The following is a 25,022-nucleotide window of genomic DNA, read 5'->3' as shown; positions in this document are numbered from 1 at the left end:
GCCAAGTGAGAAAGCCTAAAGACCTGAACCAGAATAGTGGCCCTATGAATGGAGATATGGTGGCATATATATGACACACTGTGGAGACAGAATCAGCAATATTTGGCAATGGATTGAATGTGTGAGGAGAGTGATAGTAGAGTATGAGAGTAAAGGATGATACTGAGGTTGTGAGCTTGAGTAAATGGAAGGATAATGGTGTCCTCAATAGAAATGGAGAAGTTCAGATGATGAGTTCAGTTTTGGATAGGGTGAATTTGAGATGCTTCTAAGAAATCCAGCTCAAAATGTAAAATAGGCAGTTGGCGATATGGCATTCAGGAAAGAGACTATTACTGGATATACAGATCTAGGAGTCATCTGTATTGAGATGATAACTGAATTAGTGGGAGCATAGGAGATCAGTAAATGAGAAAGTACAAAGGCAGAAGAGAAGAGGGCCCATGATGGAGTCTTTGGGGACACCCACAGTTAGGGAGGCATAACAGGAATAATGATCCATCAAAGGAGAATGATAAGGAGTGACCTGTAGGAGGAGAATCAAGGAAGAGAATGCTGTCATAAAAACCCAGAGAGTGAAGAAAATAGGCTAAGTCAACATTGCCAAATGCTGCAGACTGAACAAGAAGGATGAGGATTGAGGAGAGTCTATTAGATAGAGGATTTAAGAGATCACTGGTAACTTTGGAGAGAGCCGCTTTAGGTGGATGATGAAATTGGAAGCCATCTTGCAGAGCACTTAGAAGAGAGAAAGACAGGATTCAGAGAAAATAGGTGTAGAGATGGGTTTTTAAAGGAATTTGGCTCAGAAAAGGAGGAGAAATAAAGGATGATAGATTGTAATTCCCTAAGGCACTGGATCAAATACTCTAATTCTCATTATATCTCAGGTGAAAATCTCCATTGCATGCTCCCTAAGAGTTAGCTGAAAATATGTTAGATAAGTGGTTGCTAAAAGAAAAGATGAAAAGAAACACTGACAAGACACCTTGATGCACTGACAAAATCCTTACTAAATCTGCTTGGATCACCAGTGTGTACTTCTGTCCTTCAAGAAGTGAGATTTTGAGCTCTCATGTATATATGAGACATTTATTGAAGTATAGTGGATGAAGAAAAGGGAGCATATATTGCCAGATCAGTAACTATAATGGGAACAACACAAGGAGTTTAAAAAACAGTTATATCTGCTAATTCAGACTAATTAGCAGGGCAAGGGAAAGAAGGGAATACAATGCTTCTGAACTGGTAAAAAATCTGATTGAAGAATATTTTCTAAAGAAGCATCACTTTATTGCTATCAAGTACATAATAGCCCTGGTACAATTTAAAATAAAGACTAAGGAAGATTTGTTGCCTAGTATGGTTTCTTTGGAAGGGGAAGCATCATACTGGAATAATTTGGTAGTGGTGGGCACTGGGTACGCTACTATATGGGTTAAGGGGAAAGAAGGCTGTTGAAAAGCATGTACTTATGATAATGGAGAGAGAGAGAGAGAGAGAGAGAGAGAGAGAGAGAGAGAGAGGAAAAGAAAAAAGAGATGTGTGTGTTTTGTTTTTCCAAAATGATCCTTAGTTCCCTGAGGTCAGGGGATGATTCTTATTTTGTATTCCCCAAAGTTCCTGGCACATGCATGAATATGTAGTCACTCAATAAATACTCACTGAATGAACTAATTACAGCTTACAATTGTAGACAAATAAGAGAATTTTTTTTAACAGAGTAAGAGAGAAGTCATCTAAAGTGTTTATTACACCCAGAGTGACTCTGGGTTTTACATTTGACAATACACTCAAGTCATTTTCCAAAATTACATGTGTTGATTTGACTAGAAATCAAGTTTCAAATGTGCTTTTATGAATCAACAAAGGCCAATGGTGTAATTATAAAGCAACATTGCGTTTTATTTCATTTGTACTTGCAAGCAAGTCATTTTGCTATGATTCAAAATTGTTCATATATCATTAGCTGATGTTCTTATGTTAATTATTCTTTGCTGCATATAGTTTCTAGACAAATATTTACTCCCTCATCATCTGGTATAAAAGTCATTCAATACATTACTTATTCGTATATTAGCATCATTAATGTTTGGGATGACATTTCTAAAAGGCATGGAGATACTAGTACCTTGTAGCCACTTCACTATACACATCTACAACCTCACCATTTTGAACCTTTAGACCCTCCTCCCCTTCTTAATGAACCTATTTCTGATAAACTATAGAAACTATAAGTTATGGACCGTTCATTCACTTCCAACCTCACCCAATCATTTAAGGAAGAGGAATAATATGATTACGTAAAATCTAATCTCCCAAATTTATTCTATTATTATTAACTTCTCCACCAACCAAACCAAAGAAGAGATGCAAACAAGTAACAGAACTGATAAGCTTGATTTTTTTTTTTAACCTCTTTGCCCTTCTCGGCTTGGGAATTTTTTTTTAAAATAATGAAATAGAAAAAGGGAGAAAACAAGAGAAGTATTTAGGAGATATGATTCCCTACTGTCTATGTAATTAACCACTGAAGAAAAACAGGACTATACATGTCAAGCTAAAATCCAACTTGATCTATTTTGCTTAAGGTCAGTCACTCAATGTATCAAAGATATTGTCAGGGATAAAGTCTGTCCTTGATGAGTCTCAGTTCTATTAGTTATCTATTTATCTGTATTGCCAAAAGAAAAAAGAGATTTTATCCCATCAGAAGCAAAAACGTATAATATGTACTGCCCAGGACCACAGAATATCATATTGGGTATGGACCTCAGTGGGACATCTAATCCAATTCGCACCTGAACCAGAACTCCCCTCACAGTATTTCTGATGAGTAATTATTATACACTTAATAACAAATTAATGAAATACTTGCTCTTGGCCTCATTAATATATATTTTAAAGCAGTGGAAATACTTTCAATTTTGTATTCAAAGGTAATGTTACAAACAATAGTGCTTGTTTTGTGTAAGTTTTAGTAAACCTTTATTATTTATACAAGGAAAGCATAACAAAACAAATTACACATTATAGTGAAACAACTTATTTCTACAGAGAAGATTAACATATTTAGAGAACGAATATATTCATCATGTTATTTTGGATTTTTTTTAAAGAGAAAATAACATGAATACCACATTTCAAAATAGAAATAATCTTTAATAGTAAATGAAATCATTTATGATTGTTCAGTGCATCTCTCAGTTAAAAACAATTCTCTTTGTGAAGATTTCTTTATTATGTAAAGACTTTTAATGCCTGTATCATTCTGGTATTATAGAGTATTCTTATCAGCTATTTGGTTGATACTAAGTATTTTTTTAACTGCATTATTGAAAATTATCCAATACTGTATTTGAGAGAATTTTAATGACCTAAAATATTTAAGAAAGCTATTTAGGGTTTACTAGAAATATCATAAATTTAGAGGTAGAAGGGATTTTAGAGATGTAGTCCAAACACTTTACTTTAGAGATGAGGGACCTGAAGGTCCTCAAGATAAAGAGATTTGTTTGAGGTCGCAGAAGCATTAAATGGCAGAGCTAGCATTGGAGTCCAAGTCTTCTGGCTCCAAATCCACCACCCTCTTCTACTACACTGTGTTGTTTATATTACTCTGTGCCAGTGAAATTTATCACTTATATTAATCTAATCAATTGTATATAAATTGGGTAACTATATTTTTATAAGCCTAAAGCTGCAAATGTACAGCATGTTATAACATTATGAATAAGTCTTATTATTAATATAGGTAAACCTAAAGTCATTAATTGGTTCTATGAAAAATGACATTATTGTACATTTAGCAATTAGTTCCATGAGAACAATGTTAGAAATGATAAATGTTGGCACAGTTGGGTTTTGCAACTTTTAAAGTGAGATTTGGTTGTATCAATGATGTTATTAAAGAATGATGGTTGGGGCACACAATATTATTATCATAGGATAGCTCAAAAAACATTTAAGTCTAATATTCTAGTAAATAATTTATGGGGGTTAAAGTAGTAAAGCACTGAGTGCTCTGGCCTAATATCCAGGAAGGACTAGGGCATGAATACCTGATAACCTGAAATGCCAGGGCATAGCCAAGAAGTTGAGAATTGGACTCATCTAGTACCAACCATATGTACCTACACTGAATAACTATCAAGATGACAGGAATTAGTTTAGTAAATAGTTTAAAATATACCAATTTGGATTATCTCTTGGCTTTCACATACAATTAGGATACACATTTATTTTTTCCAGTAGTGGTAACAGACTGTATGTTCGTAGGACCTAGAGCTAATGGGGCTTTCTAAAAGATCATTCTAGCCCAATCTTGTCCATTTACAGAGGAGGAAACTGATGTATGGTGGGATGGAACATTATTAGGGACAGAGTTCTTTTTTTTCCTTTTTTTTTAAAATAAATTTATTTCCCATTTGTATGATCTCTCTGGGATACAGACCTAGAAGTGCTATTGCTGGGTCAAAAGGTATGTACAGTTTTATAGCCCTTTGTGCATAGTTCCAAATTGCTCTCCAGAATGGTTGGATCAGTTCACAACTCCACCAAGAATGTATTAGTGTTCCAATTTTCCCACATTTTCTCCAGCATTTATCATTTTCCTGTTTTGTCATGTTGGCCAATCTGATAGGTGTGATGTGGTACCTCAGAGTTGTTTTGATTTGCAATTTTCTAATCAACAGCAATTTAGAGCATTTTTAATATGACTATAGATAGCTTTAATTTCTTCATCTGAAAACTGCCTGTTCATATCTTTTGTCTATTCATCAATTGGACAATGACTTGTATTCTTATAAATTTGATTCAGTTCTTTATATATTTTAGAAATGGGCCTTTATCAGAGACACTGGTTGTAAAAATTCTTCTAGGGACGGAATTCTTGTATAATTAGACTAAGTAAGGTGTTAACATTACCCCAATGTGCAAGTCTATCCATTTTCTCACTCCTAAATCCCATTATGACACTTGCAAAATGGTTGACTGTGGTTGGAGAGGTAATGTTTTGGAGACATTAGAATTAAGCTAGCCAGTAACATGAGTATTAAATACAGAATTTAGTTTCAAAAGCACAGTAATCTAATTGAACTGATTAGATATACAACTCAGGAGTAAGTTGTGATGTTAATAAAGAAGTCATTCAGAGTACCCACTTTGAGTAGATTTACATTTCGACACACGCTTTCAAAATGAAATGAAACACAGCAAACAAGATCACGAATCCACTCATTAGTTATCTAAATTTTCTTTAGTTGAATTAAATGGAAGAGATAATTTTAAAGGTATATAGCTAATAAGGACAAATTTTTAATTAAACTGTTAATTTATCACCTACATTTTAACAATAACTCCTTTTATCAAATGAACTTGGGAACTATATCAAAATTTTTGTCTTAGTAGGTTGGAAAATGTTCAATAGAAGGTACACAAGAGCAGGCTTAGAAATCCAAGTCTTATCTGGCTGATGTCATAGGTCTTACCACCACGTGACTGGGTTTTGAGGATATTCTCATTTGGAAGAAGAGGGTAGACTGCATTAATGCCTTCCTCCAGTGCATTGTAGGATTTTATCATCAGCCTTTCCATTAAATTGCTTCCCTCACCTCACATACACTCAAGAATTTCCATTCCATCAATTGTCATTATCTTTCCTATCTAAACCCAAGAATTTTAAGGTGCTGGGGAAGTTAAAAGTTTCTCTTTTTACCTAAAACATTGTAGAGCAGTTTTTAAGAAAAATATTCCATTTGCTGGAAGAATAGAATACCTGCCAGCGAAGACTTAATATAAAAGTAGCAAGTATTTTAAAGTTAGCTAATTGCTTTAGAAGAAGCTGAGTTTTAAAAACTGTATCAAATCAGAATAACCATACTGGAGAATTTCTGAATGTTGCCTTTTTATATAAAATAATTTGAAGAAGAAATAAGAACCAGGAGAAATCAGATCCAATACATACTGATTATGGCTGAATAAAGGAAAAATGTAATATAAATACATGGAGATGAATGGAAAATTGAAAGAAAGGCACAGAAGAAGTAACTAATAAGGTAATTTTATACCTCAAAATTCCCTTATTCAAATGTAAATTATTATAAAGTATGTTCGTAGATTTTTTAAATAAAAAGAATAAATGTTTAAAATACTTGTATTAATTGTGTAAAATAATAAATAATTTTGAATTGCCCTTCTGGTTAGAAGGAAGTATTCTATTATTTCTTTTTGGTCTTTATCTCTGTTAAAAAAATGTAATGTGTTGTAAGATATAGTGCACCTTTTAATCTCTTGTTTCTCTAATACAAAATAATGAAATTATTCTTGCTTTGATACCAATTTGGAGGAGTGAAAACAGATTTATGGTTGAATTGAATATACAGTTAAGGTATAAAAAAAGAAAATAAATCCTGAAAAGAACTTAATTTAGGGACTTGAGTGAGAACTTAGAAGAAAACCAAATAAAAGCAACTTGGAGTAGCTGAGATGGAAGATTACTGAATCATTTTAAAGATAATTCTGAAACAAGAGATTAAGTTTGGAGATGGAAAATACAGAAAAATGAGAGTAGAAAGGGAAAAATTAGACTACAAAGGTTGACATTTGATACTGATGAGGTACACATCTGTACTGATCACACCAAATAAGGAACAAAAAAGAGTTTTGAGGGGAAACGATGATGATTAATGGTAAGCATTATTTGAATTAAAGGTGATTGAAAAGTTTATTATCTTTTTTTAAAAAAAATCTAGCATTCAATATTAGTACAGTCATATAACCTCAAATATACATTTTCTAAGAAATATAACTCAATAGTACAAGTGATAGACCTGAAAATGAAACCAAATTCAGTCAAGAAGCTTAGGCAAATGGTCTTATTAAAATTATGAACAAAAAATTTATTTCTTTAATTGATCTCTTTCCAAGTCTCCATGAGTTTTGTCACAGCAGAACAAATTGATTACTAATGTACCTATGAGCTTTATTCTTCCACATAAGTAGAGCAAGTCACCTATGTGACGTGATTTTGAAGGGTGATGACAAAATCCTCATGCCAAAAAATATCTTCTAGTTTCTCAGTAGAAGGTAAGTTTTTTAGGGTAGAGACTGTGTCATTTTTGTCTTTGTATCTTTAGTTCTTAGTACAGTGCTTTGCACATAGTAGGCACTTGGCACATAGTAGTAGGTTTGTTGAATTTGTTAAATTCTTGGTTTTGCTTTTTCCTAACATCTTTACAATTAAAAATTCTTCTGTTTGGCACAACAATTCATTTCAGCTAACCCCTAATGAGGCAAGTGCTTGTGGTAGGAGTAAAATATTGTGCTCTTACTTAGTGGGAATGGATTTTCCCTTCAAATATAGTTGTGATCAGAGAACTTAAGGAATGTTATTTTGATGGGAAATAGCAAGGGCTAATTTTGGTGCATGGGGCACTAGCTCTCAAGAAGGCAGGTAAAAATGGTATATTTCAGTGCCAGATGACAATATGAAAGTATTTGATTGAAGGATCATCTAGAAGGAGGAAAATAAAATACAGAAACAGAAAAGTGCTAATGATTATAACATGACCATATCACCTCTACCTAAACTACAAACTCTTACATTTTGTTTTTAAAGCCCTTCACAACCTGCCTCTACTGACTTTCCAGGCCTGTTCTACATTACCCTTGTTCCTACACTCTACGGTAGAGGCCAACTGATTGTTTATCTGTTTCTCACATATACCTCAGTACATCTCCCATCTCCACACTTCTGTATGGCCAAATGCCACATTTGGAATGCACATCCTCTTCAACTTCACCTAGCCCAAGCCCTTAATTACTTTGAGTCAGCTCAAGTAACAACTTCTACATGAAGCATTTTCTGATCCCTCCCTAGTATCCTCTCTTACAACTATCTGGTACTTGTTTTGTTTGTATCATTTGCACATATGCATAACATGTTGTGACTCCCATTAGAGTGTAATTTTCTTTCAGTGACTGGCATATAGTAGGTCCTTAATAAATATTTGTTGATTGATTGTATCAGCTTGGTGCAGTGGAAAGGGGTTGAGTTTGAAAGCTGCAGAGAACCTAGGTTTAAATTCTGACTTTGCCACTTATTACCTATATGTGACCTTGGACAAATTACTTAACTTTAGTTATCCCATCTTCTTAAAAGGAATGAGGTTAACATCTAAAGTCCTCAGTTCTAAATCTGCAACTCATGTATCTTATTATTTGACAGTGATCCAAATACACATTACGCCATAAAAACAACAGCACTGTACACTGGTTTAGAATCAGAAGATCTGGGTTCAAAATTATGTTCTATTTACTATCTTTGTTTACTTATGTGCCTAAACTCTCCAGCCCTCAGTGTTCCCATTTGTAAACTGAGGACACTGAACAAAAAGATTGCTTAATCCTTTCCGTTTCTAAATTCTGTAATCTTAATATGGTGCTACCATGAGAAAAGTGCCACCAATGAAAAGTAAAGTCTCTTTTGAGTCATCAACATTCCTTTAGATGAAATTATTACCCAAATGAACCATCTCATTCCTCTATAAGATGCAAAGGACTCCTTGAAGATCCCATGTTTATATGGCTGTTTGTGACAATTATGATAGTCCTGAGCATTAACTGAACACTTAGCCAAAACAGTGATTTGATGGATGTACACAGGCATTGAGGTAGTGAGGTGGCACAGAAGATAGAGCATTAGTTTCAGAGTCAGGAAGATCTAAGTTCAAATCTGGCCCCACACTCTTAGTAACTGTGTGACCCGGGGCCACAGAATCCAGGTACTCTCACTTCACTTAACTGCTGCTTGCTGCAGTTTCCTCAACTGTAAAATCAGGTTAATAATAACACCCACTTCACAGGATTGTTGTGAGGATCAAATTAGATAATATTTGTGAAGTACTTAGTACAGTTCCTGGCACATAGTAGGCACTTAATAATTGATTATTCCCTCTCCGCCTTAGAGTTCACTATTAGTCATATCAAACACCAATTATATAAATTGATTCATATATGTGTAAATAACTTATAAATTTATGAACTTAGTGTTTATATGTATATATGTACATATATACATGTAAACACAAGTATGTATATATACACACGTGTGTATATATATACACATGTGTGTATATATATACACATGTGTGTATATATACACACATGTGTGTATATATGTATATTTAAATACTCTGTGTGTATATAGGCTACCTGGTAATAAAAATGGAATTAATCTATAAATATTCAAGTATCTTTGTTCCTATCCCCTATATATATATATATATAACACATTTAATTCAGAATGTAATTGTTAATGAGATTCAACATATTATATGCTTCAATGGCTACATAAATAATTAATTTTTTTACCATTACTTTTTTATTTCAGAGAGAAGATAAATGTTAATTTGCTGTATTTCTTCCAGTGTCGCTAGGCTGAAATAGTGGGGTGAAAAGAGTTTGATGTTATTATGTAAGGATATAAATGCTGCCCATCTAATATCTTAAATTTGGCTGTTTTTTTTTTTGCTAGAAACAGGTAATTTTAAAAAGCAGAGCAAAACAAAAGTGTAAGTACTGTCAATGTAATGGAAACAAAATTACAAATTCCCCTTTTAATTGGAAAAATACTGAATTAAGATTCTCTCATTCCTTTAAAGCTATATACACATTACTCTAGGAAGAAATTTTGCTCATTGCACATTGCAGATGTGTTCTCAGATTATTAGATTCCTTTTTGAAAGAATAAAAAAATAAAATTTATAATTTTTCTTTTATTTTAAAAAACAAATCAATCTATATATATATGAGTATTAAAAATCTTTTCTGAAAATAACCTAATTTGAAGTCAAATAATTTAATACATGCAAAATAACATAACCATTTAAATTTTCTTGAATAGCACTGCTAATTCCTAGTATTTAATTTTACCATTTTATTTATATCAGATCAAAGTACTTAAGATTAAATCACATCATTTCCACTTAAATAATCCTACAATATATTATTTCCTTAGCTTTAAAATACAGTACAATAATTATCAAATAATTGATCTAGGTATATTATGACTTTAAGGATAATTTAAAAGATTTACACAGATAAAATTATTTAAATTACCACCCCAATTATCATAAATGATGAACAAATTGTAAATTTTTTCATATAGGTAGAAATATAAATTTAATAATTTTTGATGATAAATTATTCACCTAAAAACAGTAGTTATAGAAATTATCCTTTACCCCTAATGTAAGGGAAGATATTTGGAGGAAGTCCAAAAAAAAAAAGACTAAATAGTTGGAAAATGGTCAGACAAGAGAAGAAGATAAAAAGAATCAGGGTCCCAACAGAAGGCTAGGGAAGAAATTAATAATAGTGTTCGAAAACAAGAAGTAATACTGTATGGATGGTGACCATCTGTTCTTTATTTCCAAATCCAACACTCTATCATCCTTTTACTAGAAGTGATGTGTATATGTTCTAAAATATATATCTGTAGTTTTCTAACTTATTTATCATGTGCTTGACAATGTCTATCCTCTTTGCTTGTCATGAAGGTGTTAATCACTCCAAAGCTGCTTTAGGGTGAAAAGACTTATGTTTTGTTAATATTGTACAGGTTTTTGTTAGGATCTTTCTAATTTAGGGTACTGAAATAACTGGCAGATACTATTACTAAGACAATGTTAGATGATCTTTGAGAATTTGTAGAGAATAGAAAAGATATTTCAGGACTGGACAAGGGCAATGTCTTGGTTTAAAAAATGAGACAAAGGAAATTTTAAAAATATAACATAATAAGCTTAACTTTAATTCCTGGCAAAATTCTAAAATGCATTATTGAAAAGATGGTTAGTAAATATCTAGAAAAGGAAACAGTGAATATACAAAATCAGCATGGCTTTAAGAACAGGTCATGCCAGACTATTCTTTACATCCTTTTCTGTACAGGGTTACAAAACTGGCAAATTCAAGTAAGGCTATAGACATACTTTGTATCGACTTCAGCAAAGCCTCACATATTATTCTTGTACGAGAGATGGAAAGATGGAAACAGGACCTAGGAGAATTACATGGACTTGGAACAGCCTGAATGGCTGAGGAGATACTCTCTGAAGCGCCCCAGGATAGATGTCTGGCCTGGGGCTGTTTACATTCATAGGGGCATCTTGGATAGAGGCAAATACTACGTTTGCAGATGACAGAAAGCTGGGAAGAACAACTGAAAAAACTGAATTATCTGAATCTTTTGATATTAATTTGCCAGAGGCTGTCTCCAGAGGCAGCTGGTGGTACAGTGGATAAAGCCCTGGGCCTGGCATCAGGAAGACCAGAGCTCAAATCCAGCCTCAGACACTAGTTCTGTGATCCTAGGTAAGTCACTTAACTTCTGTCTGCATCAGTTTCCTCAACAGTAAAATGACGATAATAATAATGGCTACCTCCAAGGGTTGTAGTAAAAATCAGATGGGATCATATTTATAAAGCACTTAGCACAATGCCTAACACACAGTAGGTGCTTAATAAATGTTTCTTTCATTCCTTTGTTCCTTCCTTCCTGTATGACCACTCCTTCTTAGACTCCATTTCTGGGTCATCCTCCTCCTCTCATGAATTATGGACTTCCCACCAAAGATCAATTTAAGGTATCACATATTTTGTTTTTAACCATAGATGCTTCCTACCAACTACATGACCCAGGAAAAGATATACTCCAGTGCTATTCTGTGCCTCCTGTAGAGACTCAATGAATGTTAATGAATGGTAACTAATAGTGATACATATGAGAATGCTTAATGGAAGTTATAGGGTCTTGGTATCAAGTTCTTTGGGCTTGGAAAATTTTCAATCTATTCAACAGTTCAATTCAGTGAGCATATATTAAGCACTTACCATATGTGAAGTATTGTGATAGTCCCTGTGGACACAAAGGCAAAAAAAAAAATCCATTTCAGGGGAGGCATCATGGCCTAGCAGATAGAGTGGCTAGGTGCCAGAGACTTGGGTTCAAGTCCTCTCTCTGTACCAGCTGCAGGTAGATTAGTCACTAGATTAATCACCGAAAACTCTCAGTGCTTTAGGCAATTCCTTAAGACTCTGCAAGTTGCAGAGAAGTTACCAACAAAACAGGAAGGCTTAGGATCCTGAGACTATAGCCATATGATTGACAGTTAATGAATATAAACTATTTTGCAATTATTATCTATAAAATAAGGGGTTGGACCATATTCCCTCTAAGTTCTCTTTTAGATCTAAGTCTATCACCTATGAATATGCAGCATATAAATTAAAAGACAACACATAACATTCTTAATTGTCCTGAGGCTTTGGGGGTGGGGTGGTCTTTTAGAGGCAACTACTTGGATAGAGCTCTGGACCTGGAATAAGGAAGACCTGAGTTCAAACAACCCTTCAGACACTCACCAGCTAGGTGACCCTGGGCAAGTCACTTAATCTTTCTCAGCCTCAGGTTCCTAATATTCAAAAATGACAATAATAATAGCACTTGTCTCCTAGGGTTGTTGGGGAGGATAAAATGAGTTGATATTCATAAACTACTTTGCAAGCCTTAAAGGAGCATATAAATTCTAGTTACTATTATTAAAGCTAGGGGAACACCGTATGTCAGAAGGCAGAAACAATGGTATTAAGAACAGAGCCACAGAGTAGCTGTTCCTAGCCCCAAAATTGTATGAATAACTTGTGGAGAATATACAAGAGGACATTAAAAAGCATTTCCAATCAGTGTTGACAGTCAAACTGAAGTTTGACAAAATTAATTTATAGGTGGTTGAGTCTACATCTTTTTGCTCATTGGGCCCAGAAAAAAAAAAAAGAAAAGAAAAGAAACAATGAAGGGTGGATCCAAAATCTCAGCACTGGAGGAGATAGGAGATATCAATTAGTCCAACATCCTGATTGCTACATGGATTGCCTTCTATAACTGCGCCAATAAAGGACGCTACAACTTATGCTGGAAGAACTCTTAGTGGCAGGAAACTTACTACCTACTGGCAGACCATTCCATTTTGGGCAAACACCATTTGTTACAAAGTATACAATTTGAGCAAAAATTTGCTTCTCTCAAACATCTACTTAATTCTCCTCTCTAGAGTTGCTTAAAGCAAGTTTAATCCCTTCTTCTACATAAAGCCCTTCAATTAAACTTGGGCATAGCCATCAAGCCCCTCCAAAGTGTTCTCTACTCCAAGTTAAATATCCCAAGTAACTACAGTTCACTTATATCTGATATGAATTCAAATCCATTCATCATCTTGACCAGGAGTGGGGACCCTGTAGCCTGGAGACTTCATGTGGCCCTCTAGGTCCTCACATGCAGTCCTTTAACTAAATCCAAACTTCACAGAACAAATCCCCTTAATAAAAGGATTTGTTCTATAAAACTTGGACCTAGTCTAAAGGCCATACCCAAGAACCTAGAAGACCACATGTGGCTTTGGCTTCAAGGCCACATGTGGCTTCGAGGCCACAGGTTCCCCACCCTGATCTTGACCGTCTTCCCCACCCCCACCAACTTTTTGATCTATCATTGGTGGTGTAAGCAACAGACTCATTATAAAGTAAGGGAAATGAGAGGAGTCTAACATGATGAAAAGAGTAACACTTAAATATCTGAAAATGTGGGTCTGGAACAGGGAGGAATTCATCACAACCAGAAGGGAATTGATGGTTTGGCTGAAATAGCAAGAATTGAGCGACTGAAGTCCCAGTAAACTATGAAGACTCGATGAATACCATTTGATAGTTGATTATTAAATATAATTTAATCTCCTTCTGTCCTAAGAAACTATTACTGTTACTATACTTTGTGACCACCCACTTCCATTATCATTCCATTTCTAATCCTCTCTTCTTTAACAAAATGCAGTTACCATTCTTGTGTAACAAACTATCTTTTTAGATCAGAATACCAGTGTATTCTCACTATCAAGATAACTCTGATGCCCATGTCATGTAACTACTTTATTGAGAAACCTTTCCTATAACAATTCCCTTAATATATTTTTTTAAATCAGGGATAAGAAAGACAAGCTTATATTGAATTCTGCTGTAGAATTGTGTCATAGAAAGGTTTTAATGGATCTCTAAATAAATGTTACCTAGATATCACTGAATTTTAGAAGCCACAGAATGCAGATAGGTGAATGTTTAAGAAAGTTCATGTGGTTTCTTTCTCCTCCTAGTTGAAAGGTGGCGAGCTCCTGTTGTTAGTTGTTAGACATAGCAAACATGTCAGGTGGTTTTCCTGAATTGTTCCTCGTTATGAGGGAAACTTTTTGTAAAAGGAGGGGTTGCTGGGAAGTGATGGCACTATTTTTTTTTAATCAGTGATTTAAAAAAAAAAGTAGAAAAGAAAGTCAATGTGAAGGATGCTCAACAAGGTAGTGATATCTATGTAAAAAGCCAGAATTCAAGGAAAGCAGAAATTCCTTAATGCCGTGCTGCAATTTCATGCCATAGGCAGGAATTTCTGACTTGGTTTACACTTTGCAAAATCATTTTCTTTTAAGCTTAACTCCTATCATGCTAAATGGCTTTTGGTTCCTTGTCAAAATGGAATTTTCTGGAATGCACTAAGTTGAAATACAAAATGCCTCCTACTCTATGCAGCATTGTAGTTAAACTTGAAATATCTATTTATGTTGCAGATTTTTTTCAGTTGTCTTCCCTGTGTCTGCGAGTATAACATTAAATTACAGAATCACTAAATGTGGAGTTGATAGAGGTCTAAAAAGTCATGTAGTTTGCCTTCCTAGCACAGGATTCATTTCTATACTATCTCTGACAAATAGTTATTCAAGTCCCATTTGAATACCTCCAGTATTAGGGAGCTCAGTTCCTCATGAAGCAAACCAGCGAGCTAGGCAGCTGACAGGAAGTGATCTTTCTTAGGAAGTGGACCTTTCTTTCAACCTGAAACGTACTCTCCCTGTACTTTTGTTATGATTTAGTTTTGGAATAACAAGAAATACGGTTTTTTTTTTTGGTTTGTTTTCTTGTTTCTGAAGATCATATCTTAATGCTTTCTATGTTAAGATAAACACAATTTCTCCAACTATTCCTCATTTAGACAGCTTCAGACCCTTCTCCATTCTAGTCAGCTTCCTCTCTATAAGTCCTACCTTCTTAGCATTGCTCTTAAAATGTGGCCTTCAGCACTGAACATACTATTCCAGATGTAATTTTATTGTAAAAAAAAAATCATTTGATGACAGTGAGTATCACCAACCCTGAAATGACATTAGAGTGCTAATTTGTATTGATGGTCAGCAGCAATGCCTTTAGATAAGATCTACCCAGTAGTGCTATTTCAATTTTTGGTTATCTTGTTCCCTTGAAACACCCTACCTTTATGTTGATGCTAAAAATTAGCAGCTCTGATTCTAAAAATGAATATGCTCTTCAAAAGCTAAAATCATTATCTTTTGTTTTTAAAAGTACTCTACAGAATTCATTTAAAATATAACCCCATGTCATAGTGTGTCAGCCATGGTCTTAATTATGGGAACACTGTCCCCTCAGGGAACCAAGCCAATAGCAATAGAGTCCCAAAGAAGAACAAAACAGAGAGAAATGTCTTTGTTTCAGTTGATTATATGAGATAATAGTCCCAAATGAAAAGAATTCTATTCATCTGCATCAAGGCCAAGATAAAGCAGAAAAACAAACCTCTGGACAGAAGGGAAAGATAAAAAAATAGTAACCATCAGCACACTGCCTAGTGTTTAGCTCTCCAAACTGACCAGGCGTTCCATTTCTGCAGTCCCTTGTTCAATATGTTATTGATCCAGCTTTGATCCAATAGTATATGCTCTTTGTTCAATGTTTAACACACCATAGGCAATCAATAAATATTTAACAACCACCATCACTCCAATCAAAGGAACTCTCAAAGGGCTCTATTACTAACCAGCATGGCCTTTCTTTGACTACAATGCTGTCCCCTACAAGGGACATAGCAAATAGATGTAGTATGCTGCCATGGAAAGAGAGAATATTGCTGAAGTGGATATAATTTATATTTACTGGAATTGAAAACATTTTGGGGGGATTTTTAAGGCCTCTAAAAACTATCCCAACTCATGAATACTTACATAGAAAATATCTGATTTCTAAGGATTGAAGGATCCGTCATCTGCAAATAAGCATGAAAAATAAGACCAGGGTCATTTTTAATTTAAAGCTTATTATCACTGGTCTCTTGCCAAACTGATACCGTTTCAATAGGGTTTTTCACCTACACAAAATGTCATCTCTCCCCATTAAAGGAGGTCTGTAAATATGGAATCATAGGATTAAAAGCTGAGAGGACCCTTAGAACTCATCTAATCGAAGACTGCTTATTCTGAAACTGAAAAAACTAAGGTCTAAATAGATTTGGTGACTTGCCCAAGGAGGAACTCTCCCTGCTTCCAATACTTCCCTTCTTTTTCACTCTATCCTCCATCCAGCTGCCAAACTAACATTCCTAACACATATTTCTGACCATGTTATTCTTGTACCATGCCACATGTCAAAAAGAAGTTAAGAAAATTATCCAAGAGATAGGATTATATATGTATCAATGCTCTTGGAATTTGCTTGATTTAAATCTCATTGAAAACCTATGGGCTATAATAAGTAAGGCTAGAACTGAAAAAATGGATTGTTTGTGAGTCATACTTTAAAATTAAATGATGTATGATTTCATGATGAAGAACAAAATGTGTCAAAATCTTGTGAAATCAATGACAAATCATGTAAAGCAAAGAAAAAGGAGGGCATATTACATATTAAATTTTAAATAGAAAAAAGTGGTAAGATTTATCGTATGTGAATATATTTAATTATTTTTACTTTGTCTTAAGTAATTCACACACTACTGTATAGTAACAATAATTACTGCAGTAGTAGAAAAATATCTCTTTAGTATGACTGCATTAATGCAATTTTGCCCTTGCTAAAAACACATTTAACAATGTTTTATTTTTTACAGTTTTAGCTATTGTTCTTCCTTAAAAAAGCTTAAAATGATTAGCAAGAAGAAATTAGCAATATTAATTTGCTAGGTCTGTTAAAAATTATAAATTATAGATATCGTATTCACAAGAACAATTTGTTTATTCTGATTTTTATTTTACATATGATGCTTTTTATTGTCTTCTCGTTGCATATCTGTACTTCAGGCCTTATTGAGTATTATTTCATAAACTCTTGTTTTTTTTTGCTTGGCAGTAGTCTCTTAGAGGAAAAGAAGAAGAGAAAATGATTGTGGTAAGATCACTTGAAATTGGGACAATTTGTATTTACATTTTAATATGAATTATAAGTTAAGAGATGCAAATAATTTTTTGCTTAAATTTTCTAAAATCAATTTTTAAAATTATTTCAAAGCAATAAGGGAAGCCCTGTTTACTAGTGTGTTCAAAGTATTATTTCACAGAATGATAGCATTTCAGAGGAAAGGAATTCAGAAGTCATCTATCATAGGTTCCAAAATTTATTTGGCCTACTTCCCCCTTTTCAAAAAAAAAAACATTACTCAGCGCCCCACCCCCTGGGGTTAGGTCAGGGTTAAGTTAAATCCTTATTTTTATTCAATGCCCCCTAATTACCCCCCAAGGCTACTATTCCCCCCCCCAAATCTTTCCAGCGCCCCCCAGGGGGTGGTATCATCCACTCTGGGAACCTATGGATCTGAACAAGAATCCTTTCTACAACATAACTGACAAGTGCTCAGTTGGTTTAAAAGTCTCCATTGAGAGGAAGAAAAAAACCCACTACCTATTTTTCATTTTTGGAAAATTATAAATTTTAGGAAGTTTTCCCTTATACTAAACTTAAATTTGTGTCTTTGTAACTTCTACCCACTGCTCCAAGTTCTATCTTTGGGGACTAATCAGAATAAGTCTATTTCTTCTTCCACATTGCATCCCTTTAAATACTTGGAGTTAGCTCTATGTCCCCCACCTGCTTTTCTCCATGTTACACAGTTCCAGTTTCTTCAAACAATATCGACACGTATGGCATGATATCCTAAAATCTCACACAACAATACATATGTAATCTCACTAAGGGGTGTGGTGATGAGGAAACAAGCATGTATTAAGTGCCCACTATGGCCAGGCCCTGGGTAAAGTGCTTTACGAATATTATCTCATTTGATTCCCACAACCTTGGGAGGTAGGTGCTATTATTATCCCCATTTTAAAGTTGAGGAAACTGAGGCAGACAGAGATTAAGTGACTTGCCCTGAAAGGTCACACAGCTAGCAAGGATTTGAACTCAGGTCTTTTTGATTCCAGGTCCAGAGCTCTATCTATTGCACCATCTAGCTGGTAAAGCAACTAAGGACCATAAGTCTCAACAGGATGACAGATTTAGTTCAAAGGGACCTCAGACTCAGAGACCATCTAGTTCAACTCCCTTATTTTACAGATGAGGAAACTGAGGCCCACAACAGTGCTGTCATCTTGCTAATCTCAGTTGTTATTGATTTCTTAATGTATCTTTATTCAAGGCATAGGAAAAACCTGTTAAGCAGCACAGAGCCAAGTACATGTTCCCAGAGGCCCTCCTTCCAAGTTGATATTGAACCATGAATGATTACTCTTTGGTTTTGGTCATTCATATTTCTGAATCCACCTACTGGTTTTCTAGCCTACATTTTTCCATTTGGAAAAAGTAACAGTATTAGAAACATTCTCATATGCTCAAGATGTCTGAAACCTATATCACTGTCCTTGCCTAGTCCCTCTTTCTAATTTCCCTATTTCTCTCAAAGTCATCATTATCTTAGAAACCCAGGTGTGCAACGTAGGAGTCATCCTCTCCTTTTCACTCTACTTCCTTTGCCATATCCAATCTGTTGCCAGGTCTTACAGGTTCTTGCTTTAGAATATCTAGAGAAATTTTGTAGACCACAACCATCATAATTCATTCATATTCCTCGTCACCTTTTTCCTGGGTTATTGGAGTAGCTCCCTAATTAGTTTCCCAACATCCAGCCTTTTCCCTATCCAGGCCATCCTCCACAGTTAAACCAAATTTGTAATTTTTTTAAAGCATGAATCTGACCATGTTACTTCCCTTCTCAACAAATTCTGATAGTTCCCTATTTCCTATAGAATAAAATACCAAAGTCTCTTTTTGGCCTTTAAAGACCTTCCCAATCTTGCAGCAATCTATCATTCCAGGGTGATTTACAAATCACCTTGCCCTTCATGTGCACTTAGTTCCAGCAAAACTTGCTGATTTGTTGTTTCCAGTTGTTTCCAGTGAACTAAATTTTATCTCTCACCTTTCTGTCTTTGCACAGGCTCTCTCCCATTCCTGAACTGCTTTCCCCTCCTCATCTCCACTTCTTCAAAGTTCAGCTCAAATGCTACATTTTACAAAGGTTTTTCCTGCTTCCTCCAAGTGTGATTATATCCAGCCCTCGTCATTCAATTACTTTGTTTTTGTTTTAAACATATCTTGAATTTTTTTTTTTTTTACCTATGAACAGAATATTTCCACCCACTAGAATATAATCCCCTGCCACTGAGGGCATGGACATCTTGCTTTTGTTTTTTTATTCCCCAAGACCTAGCTCTGTGCCTGGCTTATAGTAGGCACTTAACAAATGCTTTAGGACTCAATGAAATGCTTTGCTAAAAATCTAAGTAAACTATATCTATGGACTCTTCCCGATCTGACAATGTAATAATCCCGTCAAAAAAAGGAAATGAAGTTAGTCTTGTGTGATCTGGTCCTAATTTAAGCCATTCTGATTTTCTGTGATCACCGCTTCCTTTTACAGATGCTCACTAATGATTCCTTCAAAAATATGTTCTAGAATTTTGCCAGAAATTGAAGTCAAGCTCACTAGCTAGTAAGCTTGTAGACTTTATTCCATTCCTCCCTTTAAAAAAAATTGCAACAAAATTTGCATTCCCCAGTGCTATAACAACTGTCTCATTTTCTATGATCTTTCCAAGATCATTGAGAGTAGCTTAGCAAATCCAAACAGGAGTTCTTTCAGTGTCCTCAGATGTAGCTCATCAGGGTCTGGTCAACCGAAGTCATCAAGGACAAGGTTCTCTTATTACTGTACTTTCCTACTTATTAATTCCTTAGTATCCATTTTGGTCTGTCATTTTTAATCTTCTTGGCAGAAAAACAGTGCTAAAATATTGAGCTAAAGCAAGTAAGACAAAGAAAAATTGAGGGAATGAAGACAGTCAAAGAGGAAACAAAACTACCATATTTTGTAGATAATATGATGGTGTATCTAGAGAAACCTAAAGAATCAAGTAAATATTAGTTGAAACAATTAATGAATTCTGCAAAGTTGCAGGATATAAAATAAATCCATCAGTATTTTTGCATATTGCCAACAAAACCCATCAGGGACAGAAAGAGAAATCCTATGCTAAGTAAAACAGAATGTATCAAATACCTGGGATTCTTTCTACCAAGATCTACACAAGAACTTTATGAATGAAACTACAATACACTTTTATAGAAATAAATGTATACCTGAGAAAATATTAAATACTTATAGTTAGGCTGTTCCAATATTAAAATTTAAAATACTACCCTAAATTAATTCACTTGTTTAGTGCCATACTGATAAAAATGTATATCCATTCTTGCTATGAGAAAATACACTTCTCTTTAGATACAGGCAATTAAGGGGAGAGAAGAGAAGAGCGTGTGCTGAAAAGGATGTCTGGGATGGATCTAAAAAGGTCCTTAAGACTTGGGGAAAACCTCAAACAAACGGATCTCTGAGAAATACTTTGTGGTCTTGGTCTTTCAGCACAACTTTGGTTCTGATTCCTAAGAATTCCTGAGGAGCCAGACAGAGAAGTAGGTCTTCTATTTTCCTTGGTACAAGTACCTGATATAGGTGTGCAAATAGTCAGAACCTGACCCAGTACAAATGACAAAGTGAACAACGTTTCTCTTTAGTAAACTCTTATCTCCCTGGGCTAGACCCAGAAGTCTTCTTACATAAGAGACACATAGAATATCTCATTTTACATAGGAAGGAAATGAGGCCAAGGAAGGTCAAATGGCTTGCTCAATGCCCTCATGCAGTCCAGTCCTGTGCCAAACTAGGCTTGCCAGGGTGGCTGTTCATCTGACTCCTCCATCTCTAGATCATCTTTCCTTTCTTCCCAACCCTCTATTTATCCGGTGTATCTTGAATTTTCTTAGGATTGGGTTCTTTAAACCTAATCTAATTAATCACTACTAATATATAAGTAAAGGCTAATAAGCTATTATATCATAACATCATATCTTGGTCGGGGAGGTGACCTTACCATTAGAATTGAATTCTTGGTCTAGTTATAGGCCAAGATGATAGCTGACCTTTTTGTATTAGTTTTAGTCACCTGGATTTGGGAGTTGATTTCTTTTTAAGAAACTGAGTAAGTAGTAATTCAGCATACTGCTACTTGAAAGTGTCTGGGTATTCAAGATTCCAAAACACTTCTGATAGCAATGCCAATGTACAATACTAAATGTTCCCTCCAATAGAAAGGTACTATAGTTACAGGGAGCCCCTTCAGGTTTCTGAGTAGAGGGGTGATACAATCAACATGGTGAAAGGCAGTGGCATGAAAGATATATTAGAGAGGAAATAGAATCAAGTAAATTTCAAGACAGTTAGTTCATGGGCTAGGATAATCAGAGTGAATACAAAGAACCACCTTTAGATAGCAACATGACCATCGTGAAATCCAATAAAAACTACTGACAATGGCTTGTAGTTAGGAAGACATTACCCTACAGCTTGAAAATTCAAGATGACATCTGTACATTAGCAATAGTGGGCATGGTATAGGGCCATGAGACACTAATAGAGAGCTAATATCATTTGTGATAGATATTTTGCATCTACATGGGTATCTTTTGAAGGTACTAAGGGGATTTAAATATGTTATTTGCTAGAGGGCAAAAGGATAACAAAATATGGAAGAAAAACATTCTTCCAAATAAGACTGAAAAAATTGCATAAAAAGCTAATCTCCGGAAAAAGCTCATGTTAGCAGCATATGTAAAATATAATAGAAAAGGGTTCCCTCTTTACCTTCAGTAGGAAATAAAGCTAATCTGAGGACATGCAAACTATACCAGGAGCTGACAGTATTTCATATCCCTTTCTCTCCATTGAGACTCTGTCTCTAATCAGGCATGATAGGCTGCAAAAGAAGGGAGTTTTATCTAAATCTAAGTGGTGGATCAAATTAAGATAATTAGAGCTCCTGTAGCCCATTTGGTCCAGGACATATTGTGGTACAGTACAATGGTGTCAAAATTCAAATAGTAACAGGGGCCAATAAACCATACATAAGGATCCCTGCAGGTCACATAATGACTTAGAAAACCACATGTTAATATCACCTATGTTCTTTTTTTAAATTTTTATTTAGTATTTTATTTTTCCCCAGTTACATATAAAAACAAATTTTAACATTCATTTTCAAAACTTTGAGTTCCAAATTCTCTCCATTTCTCCCTTCCTACCTCCCCCTCATTGAGAAGGCAAGCAATTTGATATAGGTTATACATACATCACCTATGTTCTACTGCATTTTTATGTATTTTGCTAAATATTTCCCAATTACATTTTAATCTAGTTTCAAAAGCTAAGCCATGTCTGTGTTTGACACATCTGGCATACTAAATTAAGTGGATTTAGGAAGAACTTGGTTCAAATCCCAACTCTGACATTTAACAGTTGAATGATCATGGGCAAATCAACTGATCTCTATCTTTTTTATCTTTTTATCTTTATTTAACTGATTTCTTTTCTTTATCTGTAAAATGGAGATAATGACACCAATAAACACCTAGGTCACAGGATTGTTAGAGGCTCAAATGAGATAGTACACGCTATCACTATGGAAATTTAAAGTCAGTCTTTACCACTCTTACTCCTCTTCTTCATCTTTTGTTTCTTAAGGCAGATGTCAACTCCACTCACTTTGGTAGATGAGCAGGGTAACTTACTATTTTTTTTTCACATCATAGCAGCAAAACATAGAACAGAGAGAGCATCTGAAGTAAATGTGTCTGAGTGGAATACTTAGAAGAATACTTAGAAGTAGAATACTTAGAAGTGTCTGAGTAGAATACTCAATAACCAAAATCAAAATTGGTTATTACAATTTTTGAAAAAGAGAACAAAAGTGAACAGAGAGGAAATATTGATTAGGAATGATAAACTAAAGGGGATAAACACCTGACAATTTATTAATAATAGCATAACATTTAATTGTTACCCTTTGCAAAAGATAATAATGAGAGGTCTTCACTGGCTATTTTTTTCTCTTGTTTTATGGAAGATTAGGCAATATCCACTCCCTTCTGAATTAGTTCAAGATTATTTCACTGACCTCCACTTTTTCTTTCAAGGTTTTCACATTAACATAACAAAACAAAAGAAAAAAAAACCTAAAGCCCTCTAGCATCTCAAGAAAGTCTTAAAGAAAAAGAATTCTTTATTTAAAAAAAATTAGGTATCAGACTTTAGTGGTTAAAAACCCTCCAACAAAATAAAAACAATGGTAATGTATATTTCTCATTAAGACAAACATGTTTCTTTGTCCCTTTTCTCCATTCCTACCAATACATGAAGATGGTTCTGAGATTTTCTCCCTCTGTAGAAAAAATTATTTCCCCCAACTTTTCTTGACTCATTTCAGTTGTATCTGAGTCTCTGAGACCCCATTTGGGGTTTTCTTGGCAAAGACACTGGAGTGGTTTGCCAATTCCTTCTCCAACTTATTTTACAGATAAGGAACCTAGGCAAACAGGATTAAGTGACTTGCCCAGGTTCATACAGCTAGTAAGTGTTTAAGGCTGGATTTGAATTCATGTCCTCCTAACTCCAAAGCCGGTGTTTTATCCACTGTGCCACCGAGCTGCCTCCCTTTCCCTAGCTACACATACAGTAATAATAAGAATAGTATTAAATTACTTACACATTATATTGAGATAGTATATACAAATTAAAAATTCAAGTTGATGCTAGCCACATGGATTTACCCACTTATTTCCTCAACAATTTAGAAGAAATGACATACCAAAGTGTTTAAAATCTACATGCAAATCTGTTAATTTTTATAAATGACTTTTTTTTTGCCAGCACCTTTGAAAAAAACTCAAATTCTCAGGACAAATAAGAAATATTTTACAGTTTAAAAAAATTCTCACATTTAAAATAGTATGACTCAGATCCATACACTTCTGAGATAGATTTGTTTACATTAAACATTATTTGCCAACATATCAAACAAGGCATCGTGCTAAGCACCATACAAAACTGAAAGGCAAAATCTTTGCTCACCATCAATGTTCATCCACTTTTACGTTAACTATCCTAAGGAGAAAACTGTCTTTCAACATCAACAACTTCACTATTTCATGAATACAAAACAATGATTCAACATATTTACTAAAACCATTTTTGAAAACAAAACTACAACATTTTTTTTAGTATTTAAAGTGTTTCAATGCTCCAAGATAGTAAATAAACTTGGTTAGCAAAAATTTCTAAGGCTATACCTGCTTCAGCATCAAATAAGGAAAGTCTATCCAGCTCTCAAAGGCACTGATTGGCAACCATCTACTTCAAGGTACATTACAGAAATGCCACATGGATGAGTAGCTAACATGCCTTGAGTAACGACAAGCAACGTTTACCTGTTGCTGTACGGGTACTTGCTGTACAACCTGGGTGGGCACTGCTGCTTGGCCAGCCACAGATGTCTGTAAAGTCACTGTCGAACCTGTGTCCGACCCAGTCTCTGATGTCTGCATGATGGTTTCTGAAAAAAATGAAATCAGAAATCAGATTGAAAACACCCTTCCTTATGAAACTGCCTTCTAATATTTAAAACATAATACTTATCCACATTCTAAACACCTCTCCCCACCCCGCCACCCCCTGCACTGTCTCCCTCACACGGGGAAAAAACACACACACACACACACACACACACACACACACACACACACACACA

At 34.7% G+C, this 25,022-nt stretch overlaps 1 protein-coding gene across 2 annotated transcripts in view; it reads right to left on the bottom strand.

Moving 5' to 3' along the window:
• Positions 1–25,022, bottom strand: part of RFX3 (regulatory factor X3) — a 324,392-nt gene that overhangs the window by 140,226 nt on the left and 159,144 nt on the right. For both annotated transcript variants that reach the window (XM_027862977.1, XM_027862978.1), the window contains exon 2: positions 24,703–24,827. In XM_027862977.1, coding sequence (XP_027718778.1) covers positions 24,703–24,819 — 117 coding nt within the window. In that variant the 5' untranslated portion in view covers positions 24,820–24,827. The remainder of the gene's footprint in view (positions 1–24,702; positions 24,828–25,022) is intronic.

The sequence above is a fragment of the Vombatus ursinus genome, unplaced genomic scaffold (assembly GCF_900497805.2).
Source record: "Vombatus ursinus unplaced genomic scaffold, bare-nosed wombat genome assembly UNPS02014770.1, whole genome shotgun sequence".
Taxonomy (NCBI): Eukaryota; Metazoa; Chordata; class Mammalia; order Diprotodontia; family Vombatidae; genus Vombatus; species Vombatus ursinus.
Note: the sequence above shows the minus strand (reverse complement) of the source record. Positions and strands in the feature narration are given on the sequence as shown.